Source organism: Octopus bimaculoides, chromosome 23, assembly GCF_001194135.2.
Source record: "Octopus bimaculoides isolate UCB-OBI-ISO-001 chromosome 23, ASM119413v2, whole genome shotgun sequence".
Classification (NCBI taxonomy): Eukaryota; Metazoa; Mollusca; class Cephalopoda; order Octopoda; family Octopodidae; genus Octopus; species Octopus bimaculoides.
Genome location: NC_069003.1, coordinates 36699515 through 36712969, shown reverse-complemented (window position 1 = coordinate 36712969; position 13455 = coordinate 36699515). Strand labels below are relative to the sequence as shown.

Below are 13455 nucleotides of genomic sequence, written 5' to 3'. Positions count from 1 at the left end.
TGACATTTTATGCTATTAATAAATTTTGTTGAGCTATTTTCGTCATTCCCCACCCCCTCAGTATCCAAGAATGTCGCTGATTGTGCCATGCCCACGGGTTATAACTATCAATATTATTGTTTCTCTTGTAATAGTCGTGGTGCTTAGTCACACAATTATGTTATGGTGTTGGATCGCCACTAAAAACCGAGTCTGAATATTATAATGATTCATAAAACGGCCAGACGGACGGCAGAATCGCAAGCATGCCGGGTAAAATGCTTAGCGACATTTCGTCCGTCTTTATGTTCTGAGTTCAAATTCTGCCGAGGTCGACTTTGCCTTTCGTCCTTTTGGAGTCGATAAAATAAGTACCAGTGAAACACTAGGGTCGATAGAATTGTCTTTCTCCCTCCCCTAATATTGCTGGCCTTGTACCAAAATTTGAAACCAATATTATTATGATTCATTCAAATGAGGCAACAGTGAAGACTGTTACACCATCTTGCGACAACCAGCTTAGAGCAAAATTCTATGATCGTCAACAGCTAGATGTCTTATCCATCGATCACCGTCCAGATTAACCACCACCACCACCCCGGTAACTTGAAATCGTTTTCAGATTACCCCCCGATTTCAAGTTACCCCCTACGATTTCAGATTTCTCCCATCTAAAATCCTTCCCCAAATGTTCGTCACCGTGATAGCAAATAGGGTGAACCCATTAAATGTATATGTTGATGTTTATTAAGTGTGTGTATGCGTAATGTACATTTGTAAATCAAAGAGAAAGTCGGAGCTGTCATTTAGTTGGCGTTTTCACTTAGTTACTTAAAAGCTGAAGAAATTTGAAAGAAGCATATCCAGAATGGCGACTTGATAACGCTGACAGCATTGATTTTTTATTTGATTATGTTGTTCACAAATATGGACCTCATATGTCCAAAAACGAAAAGGCAAACCTACGTAGGCTCTCTAAGCACTACGTTGCACGAAGTGGTCAATTCTACTATCGTCACAGAACAGGGAGAGTAAGAAACTCTGCAAATGAATACCGAGAAACCTTGGCCATTCGCAATCCGGACGAACAGAAGAGTATTATTTCAAGTATTCTCATGGGCTGTAGACATAATAATGCTGCCTGCTGCTTGGGAAGTCATCTTGGTGTCGACAGAACAGGGGCTAACATTTCAGAGAGATTTTATTGGAAAAATGTGGGCAAAGACAGAAAAGAATTTCTTCTAGAAATTTCTTCGACTCCCTCGGATTTCCCTTCATAGACCATAAATTGTGCCATTTCTAGCTCGCATGACGATCTTGACCGCAATCTCCCCTTGTTTCACCACATACACATCTATCTATCTATCTATCTATCTATTTGTCTGTCTGTCTGTCTCTCTCTCTGTCAATCTATCTGCCTGTCTGTCTCTTTCTCTCTCTCTCTTCCTCTCCCTCTTTCTCTCCTCCTTCTTTGCCTCTTCTTTCTCTCTCTCTCTCTCTAAGCAGAGAGAGATAGAGGGAAAGAAAGGGATACACACGCGTGCACATGCACTCACACACAGGAGGGTGTGTGGAAAGGAGCGTTCGACACCGGAAAGGTGGATAATAAATTCCTTAATGGAATTTAAGTCATAAACCTTAGAGCAATGGTTTTTTTACTAGTTTATTTGCAAATAATTATTCAGCGAGGACACATGACTGATATCCTGCCGACATGTCTGCTGTGAACGTGGGTAGGTTTGCATATGTGTGCGTGGGGGAGGGGTACCTATATATATATATATATACACACACACACATATGGATGGATAGATAGATAGATATACATATATATATATATACATCTATATATATATATACACACACACATATATATGTATATATATACACGCGCGCGCGCACACACACACATATATGCTACATCCTTTTTAAAATCCGAGTTTGGCTTTATTATTACTGTTGTTATTATTGCGCGCGTGCGTGCGTGTGTATGTGTGTGTGTGTTTGTGTGTATTTCTTTAGTCATTCCCTGGTGTTGTTGATTATCTTATGCTCTGTCCGTAGTTTTCCGACTTGCCCCTTGTTCCTCCCTCTTCCTTGGTACCTCTTTCTCCTCTCCCTCTCTATTCTTCACTATCATCTTATTTCTTTCTTTCTATCCCTCTCTTTCTCTTTCTCTAACGCACACACACACACACACTGCCCTTCTCAACCCCAACTACTACTTGTGCTAACACTGTCAAATTCCTCAAATATGGAAGCAGGGCAAAATCATAACAATTCTGAAATTCCTCTACACCAACATGATCTTCCCACACTTTCACAAAACAGACAGATTCATACACAGATGGCGCAATCGCTTCCTCCCACCATTCTCCGGGAACTACTGCGCAACTGCTCCAGTCTAAATGAACAACAATAGAATTGAAGTACCGTCTGCCAGATGCACCGTTTCCTAGGACCCCAATCTCTTCACAACAAACCACAATAAAGGACTAGGTACATAAAACAGTGCATTATAGGTCACAGTGGTTCGTACATAGACGTCACCCACAGTCCACATATAGAACGAAATAAAAATACTAACGATGCAAGACCGCCTGGTCACGTGAATGGCGTGATTTGTTGCCGTAACAAGCTTTAGTCCTTACATTCCTGTCACGACATGAAAACCCACTCATCGAGAAACATCTCTTAATACTACTACAGGAACAATAACTTAGAAACACTCATCCCTGGACAAATATCCACACAGAAATAGCTGCATCACCAGTTATTTCACTAAACCCGCCCCTCCACCGCCTCAAACATTGTGCTGAGACCAACACTGAGTACAGAAGAGCAGTAACTGTTCATAAGTGCGGGAACGAAATGTGTTAGGGGATACAAACCTAGATCCAACCCAGGATGTTCAAAGCATTTTCATTGCCTCAAAAAAATTAAAGGGGTCCGCTTGCCCCCACCCTACACTCCTTGTCCACAAGCCTATGTAACTACTGTATTTTGATGGAGTCAACTTGATCTGCCTCAGCTCTGGCAACACCAGGACCTACTGGTATACAGATATAATCTTGGCAGTGAAGTGAGAGAGGAAGGGAGCAACATATCCAGACTTTCATTCTGCACCCAACATAATATATCGTTGTACGTTTGAGTGGGAAGTATAGTTGTTAGTTAGGTGGAGTTATATCACTGAAAAGATGAATGCGTGTTATGTTATACCTCGTCGTTCGGTCGGTGACCCGTGTCTCATATGTCAGACAATTCGATCACGGCTAACCTGAGGACACAAAACAACGACAACAAAAACATTGATTCTAACTTTAAGTAGGCTCACTTTTCAAATTATTTCCCACTCGACAGGTAACAAAACAAGGTGCGGGCTTCCTCGTTACATTCAAAAAAACATTCCATCTTTCTTAAACTGCTTTCATTTTGAAAATGACCAAAGCTAATCCTAATTTAGTGGTTGTGGCTTTTCCTTATTCCCTCAACCGAGCCTATTTTGCTTGCTTTCAAATTCTTGTCATCCTCTCTCCTCTCTCTCTCTCTCTCTCTCTCTCTCTTGACCACATCTGAAGAGACGCCTTTCCAAACATTGTCTAACCACTTCTCAGAACCCTCAGAAATCCTTTCCTTTCTCACGTCTTCTCTATAAATGTTAAGAAACAAATTCGGTCGTCTGATGGATTCCTGAGGGCGACAGAAGAAACGCCGCGCCCTACGTCTTCCTTTATGTTCCGAGTTCAAAGCAAATCTAACTTTGCCTTTCGTCATTTCGAAGTTGATAAATAAAGTACCAGTCAAGTACCGCGGTTGATGTACTCGACTATCGCCTCCTCTCGAAATCGCTGTCCTCCTACCAATCTTTGGAACAATTATTATACTGGACGTGCGTGTGCAGGCAGGCACTGGGGCGCGTGTGTGTTTATGTGTGTATAGACACGGACATGGCCGTGTGGGGAGGAATCTCGCTTTGCAACAAAGTGGTTCCGGGTTCAGTCCCACTGCGTAGCACTTATTCGACTAAACCGTTTAAGGCGGTGCTCCAGCATGGCCGTAGTCTAATGACTGAAACAAGTAAACGATTAAACATAACACACACACACACACATATTGTTCGAAACGTTAAGTAATAGGTTTTATTGATATAAGTTTCAACATGTATGTGCATATATGTATGAGCGTACATATATACGTCTGCACATGCGTATGCAAAATGAATACCCGCATATACACTCAATGTTTTTAAAAACATTAATTAAAAGATTTAATTGAAAGTATTACTTAAAAGTATTATTTTGAAACATTGCTAAAGCAGCAACGCAATTTCATGACTTCCACTGAATGGAGTTTATGGGCTTTTTATAATAACATTTCCACGAGAACCAGAAATGAAAACAAAAACGTGAGCTTGAAGCAGCCATCTTCGCACGTGTCGTTCACAAAGGATTTTTTAAACAAAAGAACATAACAATGAGCGTTTTCTACAAGCTTTCATTTCATTTCATATTTCAAAAATGTTTAGACAGTGAATATTCAAAAGAAAGAGTGGCTTCGTTTGCCAAGCTGGTAATCGGAAACGATCAACTCGAGGAAATCGGTGCCTTTCAATTATAACGTATCTGAGTATACTCTACATTTGTACTGAGTCCTGTTATTTATTGCTTCTGGTGAATCAACCGAGATTTATATATGTGTGTGTGCGCGTGTGTGTATTAGCGCGACAGAAGCAGCCTTTATAACGAATTTTAATAAGTACATCCAAACTGGCTTGGATATGCTGTTTATAACGCCGTTGACTGCGGTGAACGTCCCAAAATATCATTTCGTGTAAACAACAAATGCTAAGAAGCATCGAAATTCTAATGGTTGTCAAAATTTCGTTAGCACCAGCGGTGAAATCACGTGATACAGTAGTGCTACCACTACCGTATCAAAAAGTTTTTCCCAGTGAGAGAGGACTTTCATAAATTATATTTTTGCTTGAGTGTAATGGGAAAAAGTTTGAAAAAGAAATATTTAGATTCATTTATTTTTCGTTTGAGTAATAGAAAAAGGTTTTTAAAAAGATCTCAACAGTGGAGTTGGGCTAAAAACAACAGCTAAATCGCCCTTAACTTTTTTTCCATAGGGAAATCATATTCAGCACCGTATCTATGAATTTATTTCTCTCACCATGATACATGGAATCATTTTTAAAACCTTTTTCTATTACTCAAACGAAAAATAAATGAATCTAAAATTTTTTTAAAGAACTTTTTTTCCATTACACTCAAGTAAAAAAAAAAAAAATATGAATTTCTTCCTCTTCGGAAGTCCTCTCACCCTCTGAAAAAATTCCCCCCAAAATTTCTTTATAATCGTAATCTATGCCGTTTGAAAGGTAATTATATAGAATTTCACTAAAAGATATCCATTTTCCTATAAATTATGAGGGGGAAAAATCGGATCTTGTGAATTTTCCGAAAGTCCTCTCCCACCCCGACCGGTTCGTTGGCGCAAATTTTTGTTTTCATATTCGTTTAATACACATTTTTTTACACCTACTACACTTGTTTTTGTTTTGTCTTGTTTTTTGTTTTGATGGCAGGCCGATTAAAACAAAAAATCTGGAGAAAATTTCGAGAAAAAAAAGTTACAGTGGATTGCTTAATTCGAAACACCGGCGAATTTCCTTGAAATAACATCGTGAATTTTTTCTTTAACTACATTGGTTTCCACGTTGGACATCTTGCCACAAATTTATAGAGAAAGGAAATTTCTCAAGGACATTTCACGTCAAACTCAAAGAAATTCCTTCCTCCGGAACTCGAACCTATTTTGCATTATCAGATTTACCCTCCTTCGCTTACAATACGCATGCTCAGGGTTTGCGCATGCTCATTTAGCAATTAAGTTTTCAACATGGCTGATTGTTGTTTGCTAAATTTTTGTCTTGCTGGATTTAGAAAGTCATTTGTTTACAATTATAGCTCACCATCAACCATTGATGATGTGAAACGTTGGTTACAGACTGGAGCGCGTCTTCCACAGGTGACATATTATTAATATACTCCACAGATGTTTATATGATACCGTAAAATTATATAAACAATACATAAGCATGCATCAGCTGTTAGGTTTATTTTAACGATTCACTTATATTTCTCGTGTATAATATATAAATGTGTATATGATCGTGTTTAAATACTTTTATTTCAGATATTGTTGTGCTATTTCACTCAATTAGGTTAGATTTTGAGATAAATCTAGCCCTATATTAATCTACAGATTTGTCATATTAAGTAAAGACGTTGACACATCGAGTTAACGATGCAAATTTTTCGGCTACATAGTTTATTGATATGCTAAAACTAGTAGTCAAACCGCCCTTAGATCATAGATGTAGCATCTTTCAAAACACAAAGTAAGGTTAAAAAAAATAATAATAAATTTAATTTAGCGGCTCAAAAAAAGTATTATTTTACCCTCTCACATTGATATTAATAATTGTTTGATTATTTCCCTTGTTATATCTAGAATTATTCCCCTTGTTGTATTATTATTTTTAATTTTGATAAAGGAAAACGAAATTATTAAATCTTCATAACTTTTTATACGAAATCGAGCGTATTTACATTTTTTTTTTTTATTTACAAACTAAAAGCAGTATTAGATTGGTGAATTTTGATGTTTTAGTAATTGGGTGTCATTCTTCAACTACAGAGAATAGCAAGTTCTTGTCAGAATTCACACAATAAGATGGAAAAATAAGATTGTGAAAGCAATTATATTTTTAATGACGCTGTTAAAATATTGCCAAAAAAAGGCATCACGGATAATGATGAAATTTTAGACATTCTAGAAATTTCACCATGAAGTGGAGGAAACAATAACTGGTGTTTTTAATTTAATAAAGATAATTATGACGACATTTTTTATGAACAGATGTTGAAGCGCCGAATGAGTTGGTATTTTAGAAAAGAAGGAAATCCCGAACGCAGTAGAATGTTTGTGAAAACAGCTTAGAGGACCAGGTAGAATACCTTACAGACGTTCTCTCCTTGTCATTTTTTTTACAGATTTGATTTCCATGTTCCACCCAACCTGTGTGTGATGCTTTGATTTATTCTAATGGTTTATGTTTCTTTCCTTACTGTTTGTAGATCTTCCCGGTTGATGACTGCTATTTAACGTGTCAAGGACATATTTTGAATGACGACGATGTCATTAAAGCTGGGTGTCACTATCAGCTTCTGCCGAGACTGGTTGGTGGGAAAGGAGGTGAGTGCACCGTCGTTGTCCAAATCAAACCGTTTGGCTGAAGGGGAGACTTGTCACCAGACTAGGGCTTAGAGTGCTATTGTTGTATATAAGATTGGTGTGTTAATAGACAACTGGAGATGTGTTGATAGACAGATATCTCCACTCCATGAACATTTCACTGTTAATGGTGATGATGATCAGACTAGAATGATCATCCTTCTTCTATGTTAACAAAAGTTTTCTAACTTTCTTGCAACTTTAAATGAGTCCTGTTAAAAGATGTCCAGAAATCCTGGAACTCTTCCATAAAACTGCATTTGTGACACAGACACAAGAAATGTACATCTCTCCGTACTTGCAAACATGACATTTCTGAAAGAGATGGTAAATGGTGTTACTAACGAGTCTGAAATTATTTAGATACTTCAATTCCCTATTGATAATCCCTATCAAGTATTTCTTTGAGATCTCTCATCAGTATCATTGATATATGATGGTTGTTATTATTATTATTATTATTATTATTGTGAACAAGCTGGCAGAATCATTAGCATGCTGGACAAAATGCTTAGCAGCATTTCATCAGTCTTTATGTTATGAGTTCAAATTCTGCCAAAGATGACTTTGCCATTCATCCCTTCAGGGTTGATGAAATAAGTACCAATTGAGTACTAGGATTGAAGTTATTGATTAGCCCCCCACTCCCTGAGGCCTTGTGCCTATAGTAGAAACGATTATTATGAATAAATATGAAGAAAATATTTATGAGTGTTTTTATCTGAATCTTGATAGAAATATCCAAAACCTGAAATATTTCTTAGATTTATTTTGACTTTGCTATTTTGGCTGTTTTATTCCTTCGTGATATTTGTGTTATTTTCGAAGGGTTTGGTTCAATGTTACGTGCCATTGGTGCCCAGATAGAGAAAACCACCAACCGAGAAGCTTGCCGAGATTTGAGCGGACGCCGTATGCGAGACATTAATAATGAGAAGCAGTTGAAAGAGTGGATGGCTAAACAAGTGGAGCATGAGAAAGAACGGACTAGACGTCGAGAAGAGAGATCTCTTCGACTTCGAGAAACACCAAAACATCAATTTGAAGACCAAGTTTATCAAAAACAGAAAGAGAAAGTCTCACGGGACCTTGAGGATGCTATCACAGCAGGTAAGCCATTGCCACCTTGGAAGTCCCTTGTTTAGCTTTAAATGAGTGTTTATTACTGAACAAAATTACACCTTTTATCACTTTTATAATACTGATTACTTAGCTGGGATATAAACTATGCCAAGTTGACTTAGTCACACTTCAATCTCTTCATTCCACCTTAACCTGGCGGCTTATGTGATACAGTAATGTTAATCATTATTATAGAAATAACTTTTCATCAATAATTACATTTATCTAGTAGATGACAGTGTCTGATACATTTAATATTACAGACCTTAACTTGAATAATTAATACTTTCACTGGGATAATGTTCCTTTTCACTTAATTTTTACTGTAACACTACCTTCAGGGGTTCTAATCAATTATGTCTATCCCAGGACTTTGTCTGGTACATAGTAAGTGCCACCAAATAACTCACAAAGCTTTCAGAGGCTAAACTTGAAGTCAATTCCTATATAATAAATTTGACTCCACATCCAGTATTGATGTATTCATCAAGAAATCTTTATCCCTTGATAATCTTACATTAGTGTGTATAAACGCGTGTGTGTGTGCATTTGTTTCTTTACTGCTTAATGGGATATTTATTTTTCCAGGCCTAAAGAGGAATGGAGATACCAGTTCTGCAGAAAGTGTCCAAGGAGGGAAAAAACGAAAATTGGAAAGTAAATCTTTAGACAAACACTGGAATTGGTAAATCATTTTATTTAATATATCTCTAATAATAATAATAATACTCATATATCATGATACCATGTATAGCTCTAATGAATGCTTTACCAATTGTTTTGGATTTTTTTTTTCCACTCCTCATATAAGACATGCTTTTAAAATAATATTTCTCTCCCTACCATAAGCAATATCTCATTTTAGCATTTCAAGTAAAGCACAATGTTTTTATGCATTTTCCAGTTCTTCAAAATTACACCCACTTTCCAATACACATGCATACTTATATTATATACAATTAAATTTTGGATTGTTTTAATAATATAACATTTCTCTCTCTCTCTCTCTCTAATTTTATAGGATTGGAATTAACAAAGACAACCTCAATGACAGTGATTTATCTGATGACTGCGATATTGCCATAGCTTGTCCGTCTGCCGCTGCCTTTCCTAGTACCAGCTGCACTGCATCCACATCCGCTGGCAGTACATCAGTTGATGACTGTACAGACTCAAACAGTTCTCTGAGCTCTACAAAATTCCTGTCTGTTCCTCCTGAACATGAAGTCACTCCATCTCCTGATTCTTCAGATAATTCCACAACCAATAACAGTACTGGTGGCTCATCATCATCATCCACAACCATAACAAAAAACCCACCTCCAACAACATCCAAAACAGAAGATGAGAAGGAGGTAGCATCTTGTACCAATAATACTGATGAATCAACTCAACAAAATGGTGCTACATTGGTAAGAATAAAATTCATTTCTTTTGTTGCATTTTTGGGAGATTTATTAACTTGTATTTATAAAAACAACTGTTGGGTTGGTGAATAAAACCTTACAATTATCCTACTTACATTTCACAGAAAAGAAATTTTGAAATAGATAAAGTATAGATTAACTGAGTCTTGGTGGTTTAAGCATCTTGGCCAATGAACACAGCACTGCACTGTTAATGAGATACTTACGACTAACTCTTTAACCAATTATTGGGATTCCTATCATTTCAATTAGCTGAGACTACTGAAATAGTTAAAAACATTTTTAAGATCTAGAAAATTGATAATCTGATATTAGAATATAATTAACTGTTTTGTTCTTTACTTTGTTTTTACCTCAGGATGTTGGAGAGGTTCTGGCAAATGCTGACTGTGCCCGTGACCTTGAAGTTTTAGGCCTTGATATGTTAAAAGCTGCATTGCAAGACAGAGGCATGAAATGTGGAGGTACTTTGACAGAAAGAGCCCAACGTTTATTTGCTGTGAAAGGATTAACACCTGAACAGATTGACCCATCCTTGTTGGCAAAAGGGAAAAAGAATAAAAAAAAATAATGTATTTATGTACCTAAAGAAAATAAGAATTCTTAGCTTCAAATACTTTTTTTTATTTTCATCTCGTTGATAATGAAATCCAAAATTACCATATTACATAAATGTATATGATTAATATAAAACCATCTGATTCTAAATGATATTATAAAAATATAGTTTTCTGCGCATGTCAAAATGAATTTAAGCTGTATACATGTTGCTGAAGTCGATCTGTTTTCTTTATAAAGATAAATAAAAAAAAACTCTGTCTTGTGGTTTGTAAATTACTGTTTTAACAATTCCTGTTGCTCTCTTGTAAATTTAGTTCCTATTCCTGAAGACTCCACCAGAATTAAACAATTTTTATCACAAATAATTCTTCATCATTTTAAAATTTATTTTCCATGTTGGACCAGTACAATCCATTCCAACATAGAAAATGAATTTTTTAATTCCATGTTGCCACTTCTGTTCATTGTCCCAACTGTGAGACCCAGAATCCTGATATCTGACTTCATTACACTTTATATTTCTTCCAGTCATTCCATTCCACTATCAACCCATGCTATTATTTCACCACTCATTCAGCATTATAAATCCAAACTATTGCAGTCATCTCTTCTTCATATCTCAGCTAATGCCATTAAGTTCTCATCACAAGACAACTTGTCCAAGAACAATACTTACTGAGAACCAATCTCAAAATATCTTATGATTTTTCCCTTCCTTATAAAACTTGTTAGTTTGCATATTTAGTTGCCATGGAAATGTATTATATTCGCCAATCAAAAATCAATTTACAATTGTTATTAATAATTTTATAAATACAATGAGAGATTCTCATTTCCCATTCATTTTTTTTTTCCAGCTAATGATACCCATAGGCACAGGCATGGTTGTGTTTTGTAAAAAGAAAGGACACATTGGACAATGTAGTCCCTGATTTATAGCAATCTAAGGCATTGGGGAAGAAAATGAGTTATCAACTACAAGTGTACTTAGAAGACAGTGTGTGTGTATATGTATATACGATCTTACCGGTTGTTGTTTTTTCCTGCTTTCTAAAATGACCGCTGTATTACTTCACTACAGACTTCAGCAAATTAAACATAATTCAACGGCCCCTTGGGCAAGTGTCTTCTACTATAGACTCAGGCCGACCTTGTGAGTGGATCTGGTAGACGGAAACTGAAAGAAGCCCGTCGTATATATGTATATATATATATGTATGTGTTTGTGTATCTGTGTTTGTCTCCCCAGCATCGCTTGACAACCGATGCCGGTGTGTTTACGTCCCCGTAACTTAGCGGTTTGGCAAAATTGGGATGATAGAATAAGTACTAGGTTTACAAAGAATAAATGCTGGGGTCGATTTGCTCGACTAAAGGCGGTGCTCCAGCATGGCCGCAATCATATTACCGAAACAAGTAAAAGAATGGGTTGACAGTCGTAAGCAAATTCGGACAGTTTCATAAGGGAGTTAACTCTGCTTTCTTTGCAACTTTTGCAGTCCTTCAATATTTATAAATGAATAAAGAATATTTTAACAACAAAAAAACATTCAAAAGACGTCTTTTCAATTTTTCTTACAAATTATTGTTGTGTATCTATTCAAGAATATTTTAATTAAATTACATTCTACATTGATAACGACGGATAGTTTTAAACCGTTGATCATCTGTACACTGATGTCGATGTTAATGATCACTTCCACAACTTCTGTGCCTCAAAGACCCTAAGACAACCAACACACATAAAATGTGAAACTATTTTATGTAAGTTTAACTAGGTTTAAAGAATTTTGTGGGTGAAAGAATGATCGGGAAGCAACAGTTAAGGCAAAATGAAAGAAACTTGAATTGAGTTAAAAGTGAACCAAATTGCTTGAAAATAACGTTTCTGATTGTCAAATGTTCACCTGGAAAATTTCTAGATCTTTATTGTTTACCAAACACAAAATCTGTAACAAAGTTATCAATTATCATAGAAACACTCATGAGACTGTAACTACATTCATTCAAACGTTAATGACTGTTTCCACAGAGCGGACATGACTGGGGATATTAAAATGAGTTGGTGTTGTTAAAAACTAGTGATAGAGGGAAGCACATGTATGTGAGTGTGTGTATGTGTGTTCACGTATCCATGTATATGCGTGTATGTATATCTACTTATGTATATGTGTTTGTGATTACGTATGCGTGTGTGACTATAATTGTATGTATATGTACATATGTTTGCATGTGTGTATGTAGATGTCTATGTATGTTTGTGTGTCTATGTCAATCCTCATGTGTATGCATGTATATATGCGTTAAGTCGTCAACCAGACGATTAAGTTTGAGTGTTTATGTGTGAGTGTGTGTTTAGCTGTTAAGCAGACGATAAATTTTGAGCGTGTGTATGTCTGTGTGACGCGCGTATGTATGTGTACGCGCATGTGTGTATGTGTGTGTGTGTATTTCGTCACTGACCAGACGATAAACTTCCAAACCAAAATCTCGTTATTTTAACCAGTAAAGGTAACGATTTATGGTAATCTTCCAGTTTCGAGAAGTAAAAGAAATAAATAAAAAATATTCAAGGGAAATAACTGAACGACTTACCAGTATTATCCGTACTACTTTTTCTCTAAAACAGCATGCGACGGAATTTTAACAGGCAGAAAAGAATCTAAAACAGCATGCGACGGAATTTTTTTTTATAAAAGTTTAAAATGTTTTTTTCTTTTTACAAACAGCATGCGACTTTTTTCTCCAATCTACCACGCTAGTGTGACTAAGAGAGCACTCATTTACAATATGTTTTTGCATTATTTCCTTGCACCAGCAGTAAATAAGCAACACCAGATTGAAGAGTGGAATATGGCTCCTTTCAAAAAATGAACTGTAGCGCACAGATTTCTTTTTTTTTTACACTGTTTACAGTACCATTCTTTTCCATCTATTCTGTCACCACGTGTAATAAGTCCGCATGGTACTAGACAGTCGTCGCAGGTAAACTTATTTCTAATAAGTCGACGACGCGCACACCATTCCAACATTCTGTATCTTGAGCTACTGCTTAAATCAC

The 13455-nt window shown here is 36.3% G+C and overlaps 2 protein-coding genes across 2 annotated transcripts in view; both read left to right on the top strand.

Moving 5' to 3' along the window:
- The first annotated feature begins 5850 nt into the window (after nucleotides 1-5850).
- On the top strand, nucleotides 5851-10667 carry LOC106873972 (splicing regulator SDE2). Its single transcript, XM_014921519.2, has 6 exons — nucleotides 5851-6015; nucleotides 7128-7245; nucleotides 8113-8394; nucleotides 8995-9091; nucleotides 9428-9818; nucleotides 10192-10667. Exons 1-6 carry the CDS (start codon nucleotides 5887-5889, stop codon nucleotides 10402-10404), a joined length of 1230 nt encoding a protein of 409 aa, XP_014777005.1. The 5' UTR covers nucleotides 5851-5886; the 3' UTR covers nucleotides 10405-10667.
- Nucleotides 10668-12634: 1967 nt separating this feature from the next.
- LOC106873976 (meiotic recombination protein REC114) overlaps nucleotides 12635-13455 on the top strand; it is a 6915-nt gene continuing 6094 nt past the window's right edge. Inside the window, exon 1 of the mRNA XM_052976074.1 lies at nucleotides 12635-12905. The gene's annotated coding sequence lies outside the window, so the exon portion shown is untranslated. The remainder of the gene's footprint in view (nucleotides 12906-13455) is intronic.